Genomic DNA, 16,808 nt, shown 5'->3' with positions numbered 1-16,808 from the left:
TAGTCCAGGTTAAACCAAGACCCTCAGCCATTCCTACTGGTCCAGGCTGAAAGCATTGACGATGTTTTCCCGCATAAAGTGGGTGGTTATGAAGCTGAGTACAGGTTCCTGAAAATGAATGAACTGTCATTACTCAGACCACTTGCTGATCTGTCCACAGAGCAAAAGTCCTGTAGATTTTATGGGCTGTTTTGAACAGATAATATGAATAGGTATGAATAAAATGCAATTGTAAGTAGATTAGTAGTCAGAGACAGGCGGGCCAAAGAAGCAGAAGAGCTCCAATTACTTATTGAGCTTATTACTCAAAAGCTATTGTGTAATATCCAGGTGTTATGATTACTTTTTAACAGTTGAGTTTCAATACTGTCCCTTTCTTGTGTGGCCATCTGGACATGGTATTTATTACTTTTCAGAGTTATTGGAATAAAAGGAATCACAGCTCAATTAAAAAAAATTTTTATCAATTTGAGGTGAGCTATTGGCTGAAAGTTATGCAGGACCCAACAGAGGAACTTTGTCAGAAAGTATGTTTGTATATTTACTGCTCAAAAAGCGTAGGCAGCTTTGGTAGGAGCAACATGGCACACTAAAACAATACCTCAGATACTGAGCAGTGCCTCCATTGTTTGGAAGAGTTCTTCAGGTCTGACAGAAAGGCTTTTGGAGCAGAATGTGTAGATGTCCTGTGTTATCCCCAGACACTGTCAGTGACAAAGTAGTAGAAATAAATGATAAAAGTGGTGTTGTTAAAGTTCTCTGATTCTTTACATGAAAAAAAAAATAGTTTTACATGAAAGAAAAAAAAGTTACTATTTGGAAAATAAGTTATTTAGCTCTAATGACAGGGGAAGAATTCTTTATTAGTAACAAAGCCAGCTTTCATCTTTCAGCCAACAGTAGGATAGAGACAAGAAAAATAAATACAATGAAAATACAATAAAAAATGAAATCTTTATTTTTTTTGGCTCATTTGTAATATTATTTATGTTGTTTATGATAATATCAATTTCCTGCATGCATTTCACCAACACATTACAAGTCAAAAGCATTAGTAAAAGAAAGGTCCTACATTTAATGTTAGCTTGTGTATGAAACACAAAGTGTCCTGATGTCCTTGATTATACAAATGTGCCATTTTGTTCTTGGGAAATATTGTGGGTCCTATTTGTACAAGTCTAGTGCAGCATGATTCAAAAAGAATAATTGTCTATGTAAACAGACACTGCAAAATAGCAAGAATTTCATGAACAATGAGACTATCTTGGAACTTCTGATGCAAACAGCGCTAGAAATTCACACATTTCCCTAATTCTTTCCTTGCTATGTCCAGTTACCAGATATAACTATTTGGAAACAATAAGCTTGGTTCCAGATTTACACAATTTACTTCACATTGAAATATATGCAAATATATTAAAACAATATAGTCTACAAATACTTCTTTTCTTATAGTGTGATGATTTCAGTTTGAAATTACTGTGGTTAGAAAGTAAGCCAAGTGAATGAGGAAAGAAATATAAGAAACAGTGATCTAAACTTGAAGACGCTCATCTTATATACAAAACTGTTGCCAAATGGTATTTCTTTACATTGTTTATGTATACTAACCATATTTTCAACAGGTTAAACAGTTTGCAATAGGACCTGTACAGTCTGATTCTACACCATATAGTAGCCACTTCAAATTGAAAATGCGAACTAAAGAAGCTCATCAATAGCTGCAAACTATTGCTTAATGATTTGAAAGAATGAGGTCTGGTTGGACAACTTGATTCACTTCACCACTGACACATGGCTTCCTATAGTGGAGACAGTTGACAGTGGAAGGAGCAAGATACAGCAGCAAAAGCATTGACATGCATCAGTGATACTCTCCAAACTATCTATAATGACACAGAATACAAAATGTCCTGCTGAGCTCTTGCAAATTACCCACACTGTGGTACGTATCTGATGCAATTCAATGTGGCAAAGCCATTTAATTCTATGGTCAAATGTGCATGACAGTATGCCATTAATATTTACATAGGAAAGTGTATTTTATTAATTCATTGGATGTTGGCCTTAATGAGAGAACACAATAACGAAAGAATAATCCATGAAAAAGACTTGAACTGTGTGTTGTTTTTTTTTTTTTTTAAAAAAGAAAAAGGAAAAAAAAAAAAAAGAAATGAACTTCCAGGTATATTTTGGTGAAGCTTTTTTTCTACTGCAGAAACCAAAAAATAAATTTTTTAAGCTGTGAATATTTTAACACAAGCAAGAACTTGTTCATGCTTTATGATTTGCATAAAAATAAGTCATTGCAAATTCCTGTAATTTAGAGGAGACTTTCCAGGCACATTAATGTGGATACACATAATCTGGATGCAGCCATACGAGTAGTAAGAATGCCTCAAATTAAAAAAGCAACCCTGAAACATGGAAGTTCTTAAAATCTTTAGCTTTGTGCAATGTCATATTTTTATTTGGGCATGATTGATGAGTGCAACATGCCTATGCAAATCACTTCTGTCTGTACATTATAGAGAATCTGAGAATAGAACACCTGGTCCTCATATCTCTTTCCCCAACATAAAACCCATTTACAAAAATAGTCACATATAATAGTAAACAACCTGTGAATTAAAAAAATGATACACTAATACCAGTTCTGTAAAAATATGACACATGTAGCAGTTGAATTACAAACAGTGAATCGAAGTACTGTTCTACATGTTTTGCAGTACGTGAAACACAAAAACATATAGCTTTGCACACATTTCAAGCTTCGTGTTCTCTGTGGAGCCACTTTGTCTCTCGTTCTTAGCAGTGTCAGCTGTAGTGAAAACAGTAACCTCTTGTCAAGTTTGTTACCCTTATTTGCAGAGTCACAGTTTGATGATGAAGGTTTACTGTTTTGTTATAGGCACTGACCTTAAGTATATATATATTTAATGTATATATACGCACACACACGCACGCACACGCACACACGCATATATGTAAAAACTGTCAGTTTGGCATAAACCTCCTGCAGGAGTCCAGTTGACGCTTCATTCTCAGACTGTAAACAAGTTGTCCCACAAGCAGAATTTTTACATTTTTATTTTTTATTTTCCCTGACGTCTTTACCTTTGTAGTCCTTTTCTGCTTTGTCTTTCTCATATTTTTCTTTCTCTGGCTTTGTTACACTGTCATAGGATGGTGGGGAAGTTGTAGAGGAGCTCTCATCTGTTTTTTCTGGAGTGGAGTTCCCATTTAGTTTATCAATAATTATCTCTTTTATAACTGGTCCGTCTCCTTCTTTGTTTTTATTTCTGTTATATATACTAGACACCTTTTTAACCTTTTGCCTTAAAAGGTGACGTCTGTAAGCACGCTGAATAATGAGAGCAGATACCTCCTCCTGTTTCCGTTTTAATGTGGTTGTGATTGGTTCATAGGAGACTTTAGAAGGATTGGCTGCCATAAAACGATCTTCCATCTGGATTCTGAGGGCATCCATCTCCCCACTTTCCCCCAGGACACGCTTTGTGAAAGCAAACAAGATGTCAAGGCAGTGAATTCTGTCACCGCTTACCATGGGCAGATCCATTGCAATAAGCTGGACTTTGTTTGGTTTTGCTATGAGAAGAGGAGGATCTAACGAAGCTGCAAAATCTGATAGTTTACTGTATTCTATGAATTGTGTTGCGTCTGGATCAAACTTCTCCCAGACTTCATAGAACATCTCAAAGTCATCCTCGCTCAGGGGCTCAGCACTTTCCTCAGTAGCAACACTGAAGTTCTCCAGAATCACAGCAATGTACATGTTCACCACTACCAGAAAGGATATGATGATGTAGCTGACGAAGAAGAAAATTCCAACGGAAGGGTTGCCGCAGTCACCTTTAACAGAGCTCCCCGGATGATCTTTGTGAGGGTCACAGTCCGGCTCCCCACTGTTCAGAATTGGGGCTAACAAACCATCCCAGCCAGCAGATGTGGTGATTTGAAATAGGCAGATCATGCTGTTGCCAAATGTTTCAAAGTTGAACATGTCATCAATCCCAACTTCCCTCTTAACGTAGGCAAAGTTGGACATGCCAAATATCGCATAGATAAACATGACCAGGAACAGCAGCAGACCAATGTTGAACAAAGCAGGAAGAGACATCATCAAAGCAAAGAGCAGAGTGCGGATTCCCTTAGCGCCTTTAATGAGACGCAGGATTCGACCTATTCTGGCAAGTCGGATGACTCGGAACAAAGTGGGGGACACAAAATATTTCTCAATCATCTCAGCTAAGAACATACCTAGAGGAAAAAAAAAAAGAAAAAAGAATATTTTAATACAATTTTAAATTTATTCATTCATTGCTTATCAAATGATTTATTTCTTCCTGTCTCCAGAAAAATCATTATAGAATTTCATTGTCTTTTAGTTCTTTACCTTTTTGTTTTTAGATATGTAAGGTAATGTCAGAATTCTAGGAAATTCAGTTACAGCAAAACATCACACAGGTTATTTGTTTTTAATCAAAGCTACTCTAATAGCACCATGTTTGTCCTATCCAGGAGACAAAGGGAAATAAGTAAAAGGAAGGAATCTACTTGTGGCAAGGTAGTTAGTGTCTGTCTAAGTTTCAGTTTTGCCTAAAAAAGCCTGGAAAGAGAATTTTCTGTCTTAGATATAATCAGTTCTGAAGATGAACCTACTCCTTTCTTTCATCATTCATGGAAGAATATATTGGCTTAATTTATGCTTTTTGCATTTTTTTTTTTAATTTTTTTTTTTTTTTTTACCTGGGGGTGTGCACTGTATTCAGTAAAGGCTCTCTCAGGTACATCATAAAGTCTTTATGACTAGTTTTGTCATGACTAATTTGCACATTGGAGAGTCAGTTTTTAGATGATAGAAATCTAAATGTTCACTGAGACCTTAGTCAGAAAAAGCAAGTAAAAATCTCTCCCGCTTCACAGATTCTTTAGTTCTACTAATGAAAGCAAATCTGCAGTCAGTGTACCACCAGACATTTCTCTGTACATTTGCATGTGTTAATTTAATGTGCTAAATAGATCCTTTATGACTCTTGATATTGAAGATGACAAGTGAACCTAATGGGAGCAATAAAAATCTTATATTTCATACATTTCATACATTTCATGTATTTCATCCTATAAACTAGGAAGATCCAAATCAAGTTTTATGAAAAACAAAAATTCACATTCTTGAAAGAGGTGTTCCCTTTTCCTTCCACTAGTTCTTTCTTGAAAGGGGGTTGCTCTTACCTACTATGGAGAGAATTACAACCACGAAATCAAAAATGTTCCAGCCTATAGTGAAGTAGTAATGGCGAAGTGAAATCAATTTCAGCACAAATTCTCCAGTGAAAAGGACAATGAACACAAGGTTAATCCGGGATAAAATTGTTTCCATTTCTTTGCTTTGGTCATCTGTTTCTACCATCATTGTGACCATATTAAGGCAGATAAGTATCATGATGCTGATGTCAAATACTTGTTTGGTTACAAAATCAAAGACCATGCCTTGGAATTTGTTCTGCAAAAACAAAAACAGAATACTTCTTATACTCTGAAAATATTTGCCTTTAGAAATGCCACATGGGAGAGCAAGTCCCTGCAAGGTTTTAGGGGTGCAGAGCAAGATCTATTCATTTACACCTAGCCTGTGCTGCTTTTTGTCTCAACCGGTTAGAGCAAATCAAGAAGTGTACCACTGTTGACTGAAGGAATGGGAAGAGAAACACTGAAATAATAATAGCAATAGCATTATAGCAAAAGTGATATTATTGGTATAAAAAGGTTGTGTAACTTGATACCAGGCAAGAATACCAAACAAACAGAAACTCATTTTCTCATTCTTAGGTGGCTTTAGAATATTGACCCCTCAAGGTGTCTGCTTCTTCCTTAAACTCATTGCACTTGTTAAGATTGTTGGACAGCTGAAGTTGAATGTCTCAAACACTCCATGACAGCAATATCCCTGTTTTCCTTTGCTACTTAGCTAATTGTTCATGGTATATGCCTCTCCTTAGAGAGTTCACCACCCAGTGAACAAAGTGCAACAAATATTCCTTTCCAAACACTGTAGGATTTCAGGAAATAACAGAGTGGTTTCTCATCTTAGAGACAAAGTTATTCTATTTTATCCTGGACTCCCCAGGTCAGTCTTTTATTCTGTGAGATTATCTGTATCTGTCTTTCTCTTCATGTTAGGTGACCACTGCCCCCTTCTGTCTTCAGCAGATGCCAGTACATTCCCATTTCCTACAAAGTCTCTTGGAGAAGAAAAAACAGAAAATGGTTTATCCATGGAAAACACGACCTGATTAATTATCCAATTAAAGAAACTTTTCTAGGACTCAGGCAGGGTCCCTGTCAAATTTATCACATTAACCTTTTTAAATCCTTCACTTCATATTTCACTGTATTATTTCAATGAAGTATGAAAGATCTATCCATTCAATTAAAAAAAAAAGGGGGGGGGGGAGAGAAATTCTACCTTATAAGAAACAATAACAAAAAATAATTCTTTCCAGGCATATAACCTCATTGGCTAAAATCATATTCCCAGATGAATATTTAATACTAGTGGTATTAAAGTCAAATCACTCTTACCACTGGCCTTGGTATAGGTTTCTGTGGTTTTTTGGATCCCAGTTTTTTCATTGCATTGTAATATTTCTTCTGTTCTTCTGTCATAAATATATCCTGACCTCCAAAGTAAAGACATAATACCAAAACTAATTACTGTCATGTTCACACATTCATCTTTTAACTACAGTATGTTCCTCCGTAATTTAGTATTACATTTATATTTTATTTGTCTAACAAGTGATTTTTTTTAGGTATTAATGGTTCATATAATGAGCATTACTACCACATACAAGAAACCTTTCCTGGTACCTTGTTAGGCTGATAGCTGAATTTTTCCAGCCTCTCCGTATCCATTTTTGCTGACATGGCTAAAATGGTTCTTACTGTACTGATGCTGTTAAATAGGTTGCTGATTAGGATTTTAGTGCACAGGAGCCTTTCTGGTGTCTTATATGTCCTAAACTCTAGATTGACTTTGAGTTACAGCTAGACAGGTCTAAAACTAGGGTAAATTTGAGGCTTATGTTGTGTCAAGGGATAGATTGGGTCTAATATGATGGCTTTAATGATAACAAAAAACCTTTGTTGATGTAAACTTAAGTAACCAAAATCATGCTATAAAAAATTATTAAAACAAACAAACAAAAAACAACTGCTGGAACCTTGACTAGCTCAAATTAACCTTTGTTTGCAGATGCAAATGCTGATGAACAACTGACTGAATTCCAGTATAATGTAACTTGTGCCTGTTAATGAGTTTGAACTAAGTCAGATAGAAACAGTGTCAAAGTCTCTGTCTGCTAAAGTGGTTATTGAAGCCCAAAGCCTGCTATTCTTGATAGAAACTGCTGCTGTGGCCCCAGATGTGTTTATGGCTCTTTTAAGAAACTGAAGAATATCTTCAAACACAAAAAAAATTCTATACCTCACAACTGAGCTTTACTATATATTCTGTTTTGTACTGCTGCTTTTTATTTGGTAATCAAATAAAACTAAGTCAGATGAAGCTGTTTTTTCACAACATACAACGATTTACAGTGATCCTCATGTTCTAGTTCTGTTTGGCAATTGAAGGCTAAGAATCATGAGACTTCAAAATATTTTAAATGCAATAGTAATTTTATCTTTTTAAAATTATTTTACATAACATTATACATATTATAAATATAATTACTTAAAACATACTTGAATGTTCAGTATATATATATATATATACAGAAAAATATCCTTTCTTCTTTACATATGCTTCATTATTTCTAATAAATTATAAGTTAATTTACTTCTGTCTAACAAGCTCATCTCATTTGTTACAGCTCAAATGTTAGAATAAAAGGGCTCTTTCATACACATTTTACTTATATATTTAAGCCTATTTGTGAGATCTATAGGACTTTTAAACCACTGTTTAATCAGTTTGCAGAACTATTATCTATTATATGAACACAGTCATGTTGTGTCTTCATTAACTGTCAACAGTTTATAAGATTAATTGAAAATAATTTATCATAATTCTTTAAAGTTAATTAAAGAGAAAATTCTTCCACTTCAAAATAATACTACATCTAATCAAATGAATAACACGTTCCATTTTTGCATCTTCATTTTAGGTCTTTCAAAATCTGTAAATTATTGTGAACAGACTCGTGATTTGTCCCTCTTTGCACGTCAAAATGCTTTGATGAAAAGGTCAAAATCACATCCACATATTTAACAAGGATTATGTTAAAAAGGAAATTTTTATTCAAAGACCTGAAATAACTTTTGATTTTTCTTGGCCTTATATGAATAAGATATTAATTAATTACAATTAATAGTTTATAGTAGTATGGAAACATTTTAAATACTTATCTTCTTTTTTTGTTGGTTGAAGTTGTCTATAATGACACCAATGAAAAGATTCAAGGTAAAGAATGATCCAAATATGATAAAGATGACAAAATAAAGATACATGTACAAGTTGTCCTCATACTTAGGTTGATCTTCTACCTACAAAATATTATAAGGGGATAATATTAATCAAGAGATCAAAATATTAATGAAGGGGATACTAGTTGTAATAATAAAGGAAGGAAGGAAGGAAGGAAGGAAGGAAGGAAGGAAGGAAGGAAGGAAGGAAGGAAGGAAGGAAGGAAGGAAGGAAGGAAGGAAGGAAGGAAAAGAGAAAGAAAGAGAAAGAAAAGAAGAAGGAAAGGAAGGAAGGAAGGAAGGAAGAAAAAAAGAAATTAAAAAAAAGAAAGAGAAAGAAAAAGAAAGAAAGAGGAAGGAAGGAAGGAGGGAAGGAGGGAAGGAAGAAAGAAAACAAATTTAATTATAAATAGGTATAGGTTATTTCAGCTGGAAATTCTACACACTGCACTCAGTTATTAAAAAGACCCAGTATATGCTTTTGTATATAAGGAGAACTGGAAGCTGATAGAATGATTATTCATATGGAGCTTTAAAGTAAATGTACACAAAGATATGTGTTTATGAGTGTATATATATACAAAGTTCCTGTCATAGAAGAAAGAATATGAGACTGAGAGTAGTCACTAGTACTTAAAATTTCAACAGTTAAAAATTAAATATTTTATATTGTGTTCAGTATATTTTCATGCAACAGAATCAATCATTTTACTGTCACCCAAATCTCCCTGGAACTCTTTCAGTCTTAGACGAGTGTTCTTACATCCAGCTAAGAACAGATGCTTTCTATAAACTTCTAGTGACTACATGTTTTGTGAAATCTCTTAAAACTGAGGCACATTTTTAAGGAGTATTATGTTACTGTCTTAATTCTTCCAGCTTCTACATTTCAATCAATGTCTGCATCTCAACTGCACGATGTGCTACAGCATAGAAATGCTGAAGTTAATGAAACAGGATATAATATTCTGGCAGATGAATATCACTGTGTGATGACTGATTATCACTAGTATAACTATAACCAAAGTTGTATAGAACTAGCTTAGGCATCTGTGTTGCACTTTCTTGTACTAGGTAAACATAGTTTATAAGTTTTCTAGCCAAAATAATATTCTAAATCCTAGAAAATTTAGCAGATGATCTTCAACCTTAAGATCTAATTTCACTTAAATAGCTGGATAATATGAGTGCTCAACCTAAATAAACAATGAAATGCATGGCTATAAATTTTAAAACTAGATTAATATATTTAATATATTATAATTACATTATGTAGTCTTACATTATATAATCATGATTATCAGAGGAAGTCATTAAAAAGCCATTTTCTCTATTTTTCATTAACATCTTAAAAATAAATTTACTTAAAAAAAAAAAAGTCCATTTAAATGATTTTAATTTACATTATTTCACTAGAAGGAAGGAAGTGGGATTATTTTTTTCCACCACTATTTCTAAGATGCATGAAGTTACAAAAAGTTCATTTCTAGCCTTAAAGTACTAAATTCTTAGTGTTATTATGTATGTAGTTATTTATATTCTAAACTATATTAAATATATCAGAATATAACCAATTGATGATCTTTGAAAGTCTTACACTTACATCTCTTGAATCAACAGCAGCATACATAATATCCATCCATCCTTTGAAAGTAGCCTAGAAATAAAGTAGAGTTGGTTTATCTACCCTATAAAAATTCAGAATGTGATAAATGACTAGAGCACCGCATTTGGACCTTTACCTTTAATAATATTATATCAAAATTTATAAACCACATTTGATAACAGGAATAATAAGATATTTTTCAAAATAAAACTGATTTTTTATAATTTATTTTTAGGTATTTCGAAAATATTACATTTGGGCTCTGAATGTCTCAGCAAGAGCACAGTGTGTTTGGAGCTGCAGGTGCTTACTTTGCAGATGAGCAGTGGTAGACTCGGACATTGATGTTGGAGGTGTTTAAGTACAATCTACTACAATTACTTGTGGTGACAACCATTTTATCGAATGTACACAATTACTTGATGGAATTGGCAATACAGCTTCTGGACAGATACATGCATCTAAATGTTTTGGCTATGTCCAAACTGCCATAGTATTTTTAGAAATGTTTTAATCCCACATAAGTAAAAGGAATACACTCTGTTCATAATCAAAATATACATTGGTTCTTGAGATCTAAGATTTACAGAAGACTAAAAAATGAACTGGGAAAGAGCTGTGGTTAACTTTTGTAAAACCTTGGGCTGAGTTCCTGTAGAGACTTTGTCTAGCTAGAATAATGAGTAAAAAAAAATTGACATCTAATTCTAACATCTCTTCTAACATCTCTAACATCTCTTCATAAAGTGAAGCTATATATCACATCATAGACAAGTGATTCAGCAGAGCTCAATCATTTAAGCATTGTTATTTGCTTACTTGCTTGCTGGTGTTTTGGGTCAAATACCAGCTATCAGAACCTCCATTCCAAACTAAGGAGCTTCTGGCATAAATGAAAGGTACACTCAGTACCTAGAACAAAAACATTTCTCTAACACAGTGCATAGGAAAAGGACTTGAAGGGGAAATAAAATTTACAGACTTTATATAAGTAACAATAATTAATAGAATGACTATGATATGCAATCTAATAGCATCTGTGATGCATCTTAATGTCTGTGAGCATCAAGCGAAAGTGTTATGAAATAATCAGGTCTAATAGTAAGGAACTGGCCACCAGTGACTACCCACATTGGAGCACCTTACACAAGACTTATACTAGAGAAAGAATTGTCTCCATGCTACATGAAATGTTGGGTGCCCCAGTCTCAGATCTTGCATTATTTATGACTTCTTTCCCTAAACCCACTTCCAGGTCTGGAAAATCAATCCCCTCTTAAACAAACACCTGTACTGGAGACCTGCTGGATTGTTATATTGTTCCTTTTACCATCCAAATACAAACTGGTTCCTTAGAAGAGTATAGACATGAAGAAAAATCCACTCTATCTTGACCTGGCTGTTGATGAAGGAAAAATGATTTTCCAGTGCCAAAAATTGCCAAGATTAATGGATTTTGAATGTGAAGGATGTCGCTGTGGATTTGTAATATCCAGGAACAGATTATGTGGGAGGCATTGGCAGGAGTTGCTCACATCAGACCAGTCAGTCAGAATGTCTGCCTTTTCAACTGCTGTCTACCCTCCTGTCTTGCAAGATAACTGAGCTCATAAAGGAGGGGAGAGATCTTCAATAATTAGAGGGATCTTCAAGTCTTTTCCACCATGACAAGAAATGAAATGAATTTCTGATATTTATATTGTGCAGCACGAAAAAAATTCTTGTACTTTTTTCACTTATAGAAGACATTTTTATCATCATGATGAGATCATATGCTCTAACCTGGAAAGTTTACTACTATTCATGCAAAAAATTATGGCTAGAAATGTACTAGGGGCTTTTTCAGGGTTCTGTTGTGTAAACTGTACATGACTGCTATAAGGAAATTGTTCTACTACTTAGCAGACTTAAGTAGCCCATTTGTCCTAAACTTTTTTAAAAGAGCAAAAAGAAAAAATATAAGTTTACTTACTACTTGAAGCAGAGCAAGATATCCAGCTCCTACATTATCAAAGTTTACTTTCACATTTTTCCATCGGGCACTTTGATTGTTTTTTATGAGTTCCTCACACTGAGTATAATTGTTGACATCACTGACATCAAACATCTCGCCAGTTGTGGTATTGACACAGTGATAGAATTTGCCAGCAAACAGATTTACTCCCATGATGCTGAAGATGAGCCAGAATATAAGACAAACCAGCAATACATTCATGATAGATGGAATTGCTCCTACAAGGGCATTTACAACCACCTAGCATACAAATTAAACAAAATAGTCAGTTTATGAAAAGAAAAAGAAAAATACTTTAAAATGTTAAAACAGTATTAATATGGAATGGACAGTTAACAATGTAAAATTTAAGGGGAAGCATTATTTAAGGTTCGATAAAAATCACTAATGAGATTACCAAAGGCGAGAAAAGAAAGTTATATGGAAACCAAGACAATGCAAAAGTCTGAAAAAAAAGCGAAAACAAAAGAAAACCTGTTAGTAGCAAGATGGGTTCTTAGAATTTGTGTGCTCTAGAGAAAAAGAAAGAAAGAAATGTTAAATTCCAACAATACAAATAAAAATCTATAAGTAGGAAATAAAACGGAATAAGATAAAAGAATGATGATATGGAAGACTAAATAAAAATATCTGCATGTGAACCTATCATTACAAATGATTTTATTCTCAGAACCTTTACATATATATTGGACCCAATGTATTTTAGCATCTGCTTACAATGTAACAAAAATAAGCACATTTTATTTGTTTTTTAATAACTGCATCTGCTGCAAATCTTGGTTTTAAATTGCCTGGCTCCCAGTAGTTGCTTTTAAACATATTTATTAGGTTTTTTTAAAATTTTATTTTATTTTTAATTGCTTCATTTAATACAATTGAACTAGTCTATATGAATAAGTGGCTTTAAAAAATCAGATGAAATCCCCTGACAAAAATTTTATTTAATTACTTATTGTGATTGAACTAAAAGGATACACAGGCAAAAAAAATTTACTTAATCATATTTATTTATGAGACAGCAGTTGATTTTTGTGTAGTGAATATTTTTGCATGGTTTTGAAAATGGTATATTTTTTCAAATCTATTAACTTGACTGAAAATGTTCTAAAATCAATATAGCTCATTTATGAGATAGGGACTTACATGCTGTTTGCAATGCAAATTATGCAAAACTTAATGGTGATGGTGATGTGTCACAGGACACAGTCTCCTGGAATATCAGCAGCCTCTACTCAGACAGAAACTACACAATTTTTTTTGGAGACTTAAGACCTATGACTAGTCTGTAAAAAGGTATTACAACATATAGATATTTTGAGGTGAAAGATAAAAAGGAGATTTCTAAATAACATAACATAACTTGTTAATTTTTTGAGCATCTATTTTTCCAGGAAATAGCATAGTCTGCATTTACAGCAGACAGCTGGTAATAGTGTTTTTTTTTTTTTGTTGCCTTTTTTGTTGTTAGATTGGCAGAATATGCAAATAATAATTTCCTCAACAGGAAGGATTCAGCTGTGTAGGAGGAGAGGTAAGATGGCAGCAGATGTATTCGTATGAAGTAAAGGACACTAGCTGCAAAAATGATTTATCATCTCTTCCCTTCTACATTTCCAGCCCCATCCTTATTTCAGGTATTTGTTCAGAGAACCTTTCTTTAATGATACAGCTTCTGTTGTGGGATCTTTTTCCCAGGCAGGTAGACAGGGAACCACAGGGAGGCTTTAGTTTTATCTTTAGTGTCTTTAGTGTGTCTTTTTCCCACTGTTGTTATCACCTTCACCTTTTTTTTTTTTTTACCTTTTCTGCCTAATCCTGTTCCATCCCAAACTACTAGCAAACTAACAGAGAATTAACTTACAGAAATTCTTCAAATAAAGTTCTCAACTAAACAAAAGAAAAAAAAATCTCTGTTCTTTTCTCTATAGATGTACAAATAAATGGAAATATTAATAGCCACAGGGCTGGTATACCATCTATTTATTTGAGCAGGCAAATTTGATAAGCTTAAATCTAATACCCAAAAGAAAATGGTATTGATGTCGTATGTTTAAGGACATGTTGCAAGGCATTTTCCCACACATTTCTGCATGAGTTCCCACTCTGGAGTTCTTTTGTAGGTCTTTGTAGTCTCATAATTCTACATTGATTTTTGTGTGCATAGATTAAATCAGGCTACTTTCTTTTATCTCACCCTCATTCCTTCAAATCGCGACAAGGCTCTTAAAGGTCTTAAAGCTCTTAATGTCCGAAGCGATTTAATGGCACCAAGTTCAGAATAGCCCAAAGCATTGGCTATTAAACTAACCAATGAGACCTATAAAAATAATAATAATAAAAATCAATAAGAAAAAACACTGCAGTTTATTTAAAAAGCATACAGACTGAATCTACAGAAAAATCAACAGTGACAAATGGAGGAATGTTCTAAATCAGTGACATTAGAGGCCCGATCCCATGATTTTCATACTTGCTGGAAAGCCATATGAAGGCACACTTGAAAAAGGAATATATGCTATTAAATATCCATTATAGCTGAGTGGGGCTTAATAGTCAGATGGAAGCACACTCTCGGTGAAGGATAAAGTTTTCACAAATGCCTGAAGACAAAAGATTCATAGTTTCATTAGCTTTCATTAAGATTCAACTTTCCAAGCAATTTATAATTCTGAATATGGTAAGATAGTTTATTAACTACTAACATTATTAATATCTATATCACTAATAACATGCTAAACAATATAGTGGTTAATTAGCTTTTGTTATAAATAATACTTCTAAATCAAAAGCAGATCTCAGCACCAATAGCCAGGGTATCTATGAAATATATATTGACAGAGGTGTTACATCGTCACTTGCATGCCAACTCTCTCCAAAATTTTTTTCCTCTTCTAAGTATAGGAAAATTATTAATAATTTGTTGTTATATTTAAATAAAATTATTATTTTTCCTCTTCTAAGTATAGGAAAATATTATGAAATGTGTGATAGTTATTAACAGGTGCTAGCATTACAACAGTAATGAAGGAGAAATTAATTTGTGTTTCTCAAATAGAACTGATTTTTAACCAGTGTTAATGTGAAAAAAATTCATTCACTTACTTTTGGCAGTTTTGGAGACACAAATGGGTAAATATCCTACCTTACTCATATTTTATTTCAGTTTACCACCAAATGCACAGAAAACACATACATGAACATAGGCGTATTTCAGTCCTTAAAAACATCCCCCTAATGTTCATTTCTGTACCTCAGTCTAGATGTTCTTCAAATCAAAGGCTGTGCAGAAATAGGTGGTATGGCAGTAAGATTTTGTCCACTATTTGAAAAAGTAGTTTCCTATGTTACTTGTCTAATAAAAAACAATTAGATGAATCACAAACACAGGAGTTACAAGATCATGTCTCAGCGGACAATGGGAGAACAGATGGGAAAACAACTATTTCGTTACTATATTACTATGTAAATTAATCTCATTGAAAATAGTATTTTAGTTAATTCATAATGCTGTACCTTTCAACGGGATAACTTGTCATGAAATATTAATACATATGAATTCTGTTACTTGCTGAGGTCGCTAATTTATGTGATTTGATTCCAGACTCTCTGTGGTGTATGGCCCTTCTCACTTCTAACACTGCTTATCCTACCTTTCATGTAGTTTATATATTTAATTACACTTAATTAGGAATAAAAATAAACCACCAGATTTGGAGGAAAAAAAAAAAAAAAGTTAGATACTATAGTTTTGATTTTCCAGACAGGCATTTTTGACATTCTCTGAGGCAGGGCATTGGACTAAATACAGCTTTTCTTATGTTTTTATGTTATGATTCTCTGCTAATATCGCTTTTTCTGTACATACTTGGTGACTAATTCTTAGTTTATGGTATTTTACTGAAAAATATTCAAATTTATTTTGTTTAGGTGTATAGTTGCAAGCTGATTTGGTTCCTTTACTTCCTGAATAAGAGTATTAGGTTTCATGCATTTCCTGTGAAAATCCCTTTGAATTCTGGAATTAGTAATTCCAGAAATCAATTAAATACCAAATTATCCAATATTGTCATAGTGTACCATGCTAGGACACACATAAAGACATACTAGACTGTCTAGGAAGACAAAGTGAAATCTCTCTTTGCATCTGGTTTCCCAACACATGAGTCTGTTCCCCTTCTTATTTGTTCTTATTCTTATTATGAGGTCATCAGGGCAGCAGTTTCCTCTTACTCTGTTTATACAGCATTTAGTATATTAGTTTAATGTGACTCTGATTCTTTTGCAGAATGTTGTGGCTTAATTAGTTATTCTTAAAAACTATTAAAAAGGTTGAGAGCACAGTTTAATTCAATGAGTTGAACTGTTTTAACAAATAGGCATGAAATATTTTTAGCCGTATTTCTGAGCTGAAGAACTATAGAAATTATCTATATGACTGACTTTGAATGTCGTATACAACAAGCCCAGTTGGGGGTGTGGTTTTTTTATTTTTGATTGTTCAAAAATTGAATGCATTGGAATTTCAGCATGCATGAGAAATTTCAGTGTTGAGATATTGGAAGGTCAGAGATTTCATTCCACTTTCAGATATATTACTGTCCAACAGTAGTTGTCAAATACATGATTTCTTTTAAATATTACTTATTTCTATTTCATTTAAATATGATTTATGAATGAAATATAATTTAAAAATAAGGT

The 16,808-nt window shown here is 33.4% G+C and overlaps 1 protein-coding gene across 2 annotated transcripts in view; it reads right to left on the bottom strand.

The window, feature by feature from the left end:
- Positions 1-2,124: 2,124 nt before the first annotated feature.
- Positions 2,125-16,808, bottom strand: part of LOC308198553 (sodium channel protein type 2 subunit alpha-like) — a 72,940-nt gene continuing 58,256 nt past the window's right edge. For both annotated transcript variants that reach the window (XM_080601150.1, XM_080601149.1), the window contains exons 23-29: positions 14,305-14,427; positions 12,069-12,350; positions 10,094-10,147; positions 8,434-8,571; positions 6,607-6,711; positions 5,257-5,527; positions 2,125-4,281 (exon numbers count right to left, since the gene is read on the bottom strand). In XM_080601150.1, coding sequence (XP_080457276.1) covers positions 3,089-4,281; positions 5,257-5,527; positions 6,607-6,711; positions 8,434-8,571; positions 10,094-10,147; positions 12,069-12,350; positions 14,305-14,427 — 2,166 coding nt within the window. In that variant the 3' untranslated portion in view covers positions 2,125-3,088. The remainder of the gene's footprint in view (positions 4,282-5,256; positions 5,528-6,606; positions 6,712-8,433; positions 8,572-10,093; positions 10,148-12,068; positions 12,351-14,304; positions 14,428-16,808) is intronic.

Source organism: Anser brachyrhynchus, assembly GCF_964034855.1.
Source record: "Anser brachyrhynchus genome assembly, chromosome: 7".
Taxonomy (NCBI): Eukaryota; Metazoa; Chordata; class Aves; order Anseriformes; family Anatidae; genus Anser; species Anser brachyrhynchus.
The sequence above is the reverse complement of the archived record's forward strand: the minus strand, read 5'-3'. Positions and strand labels throughout refer to the sequence as shown.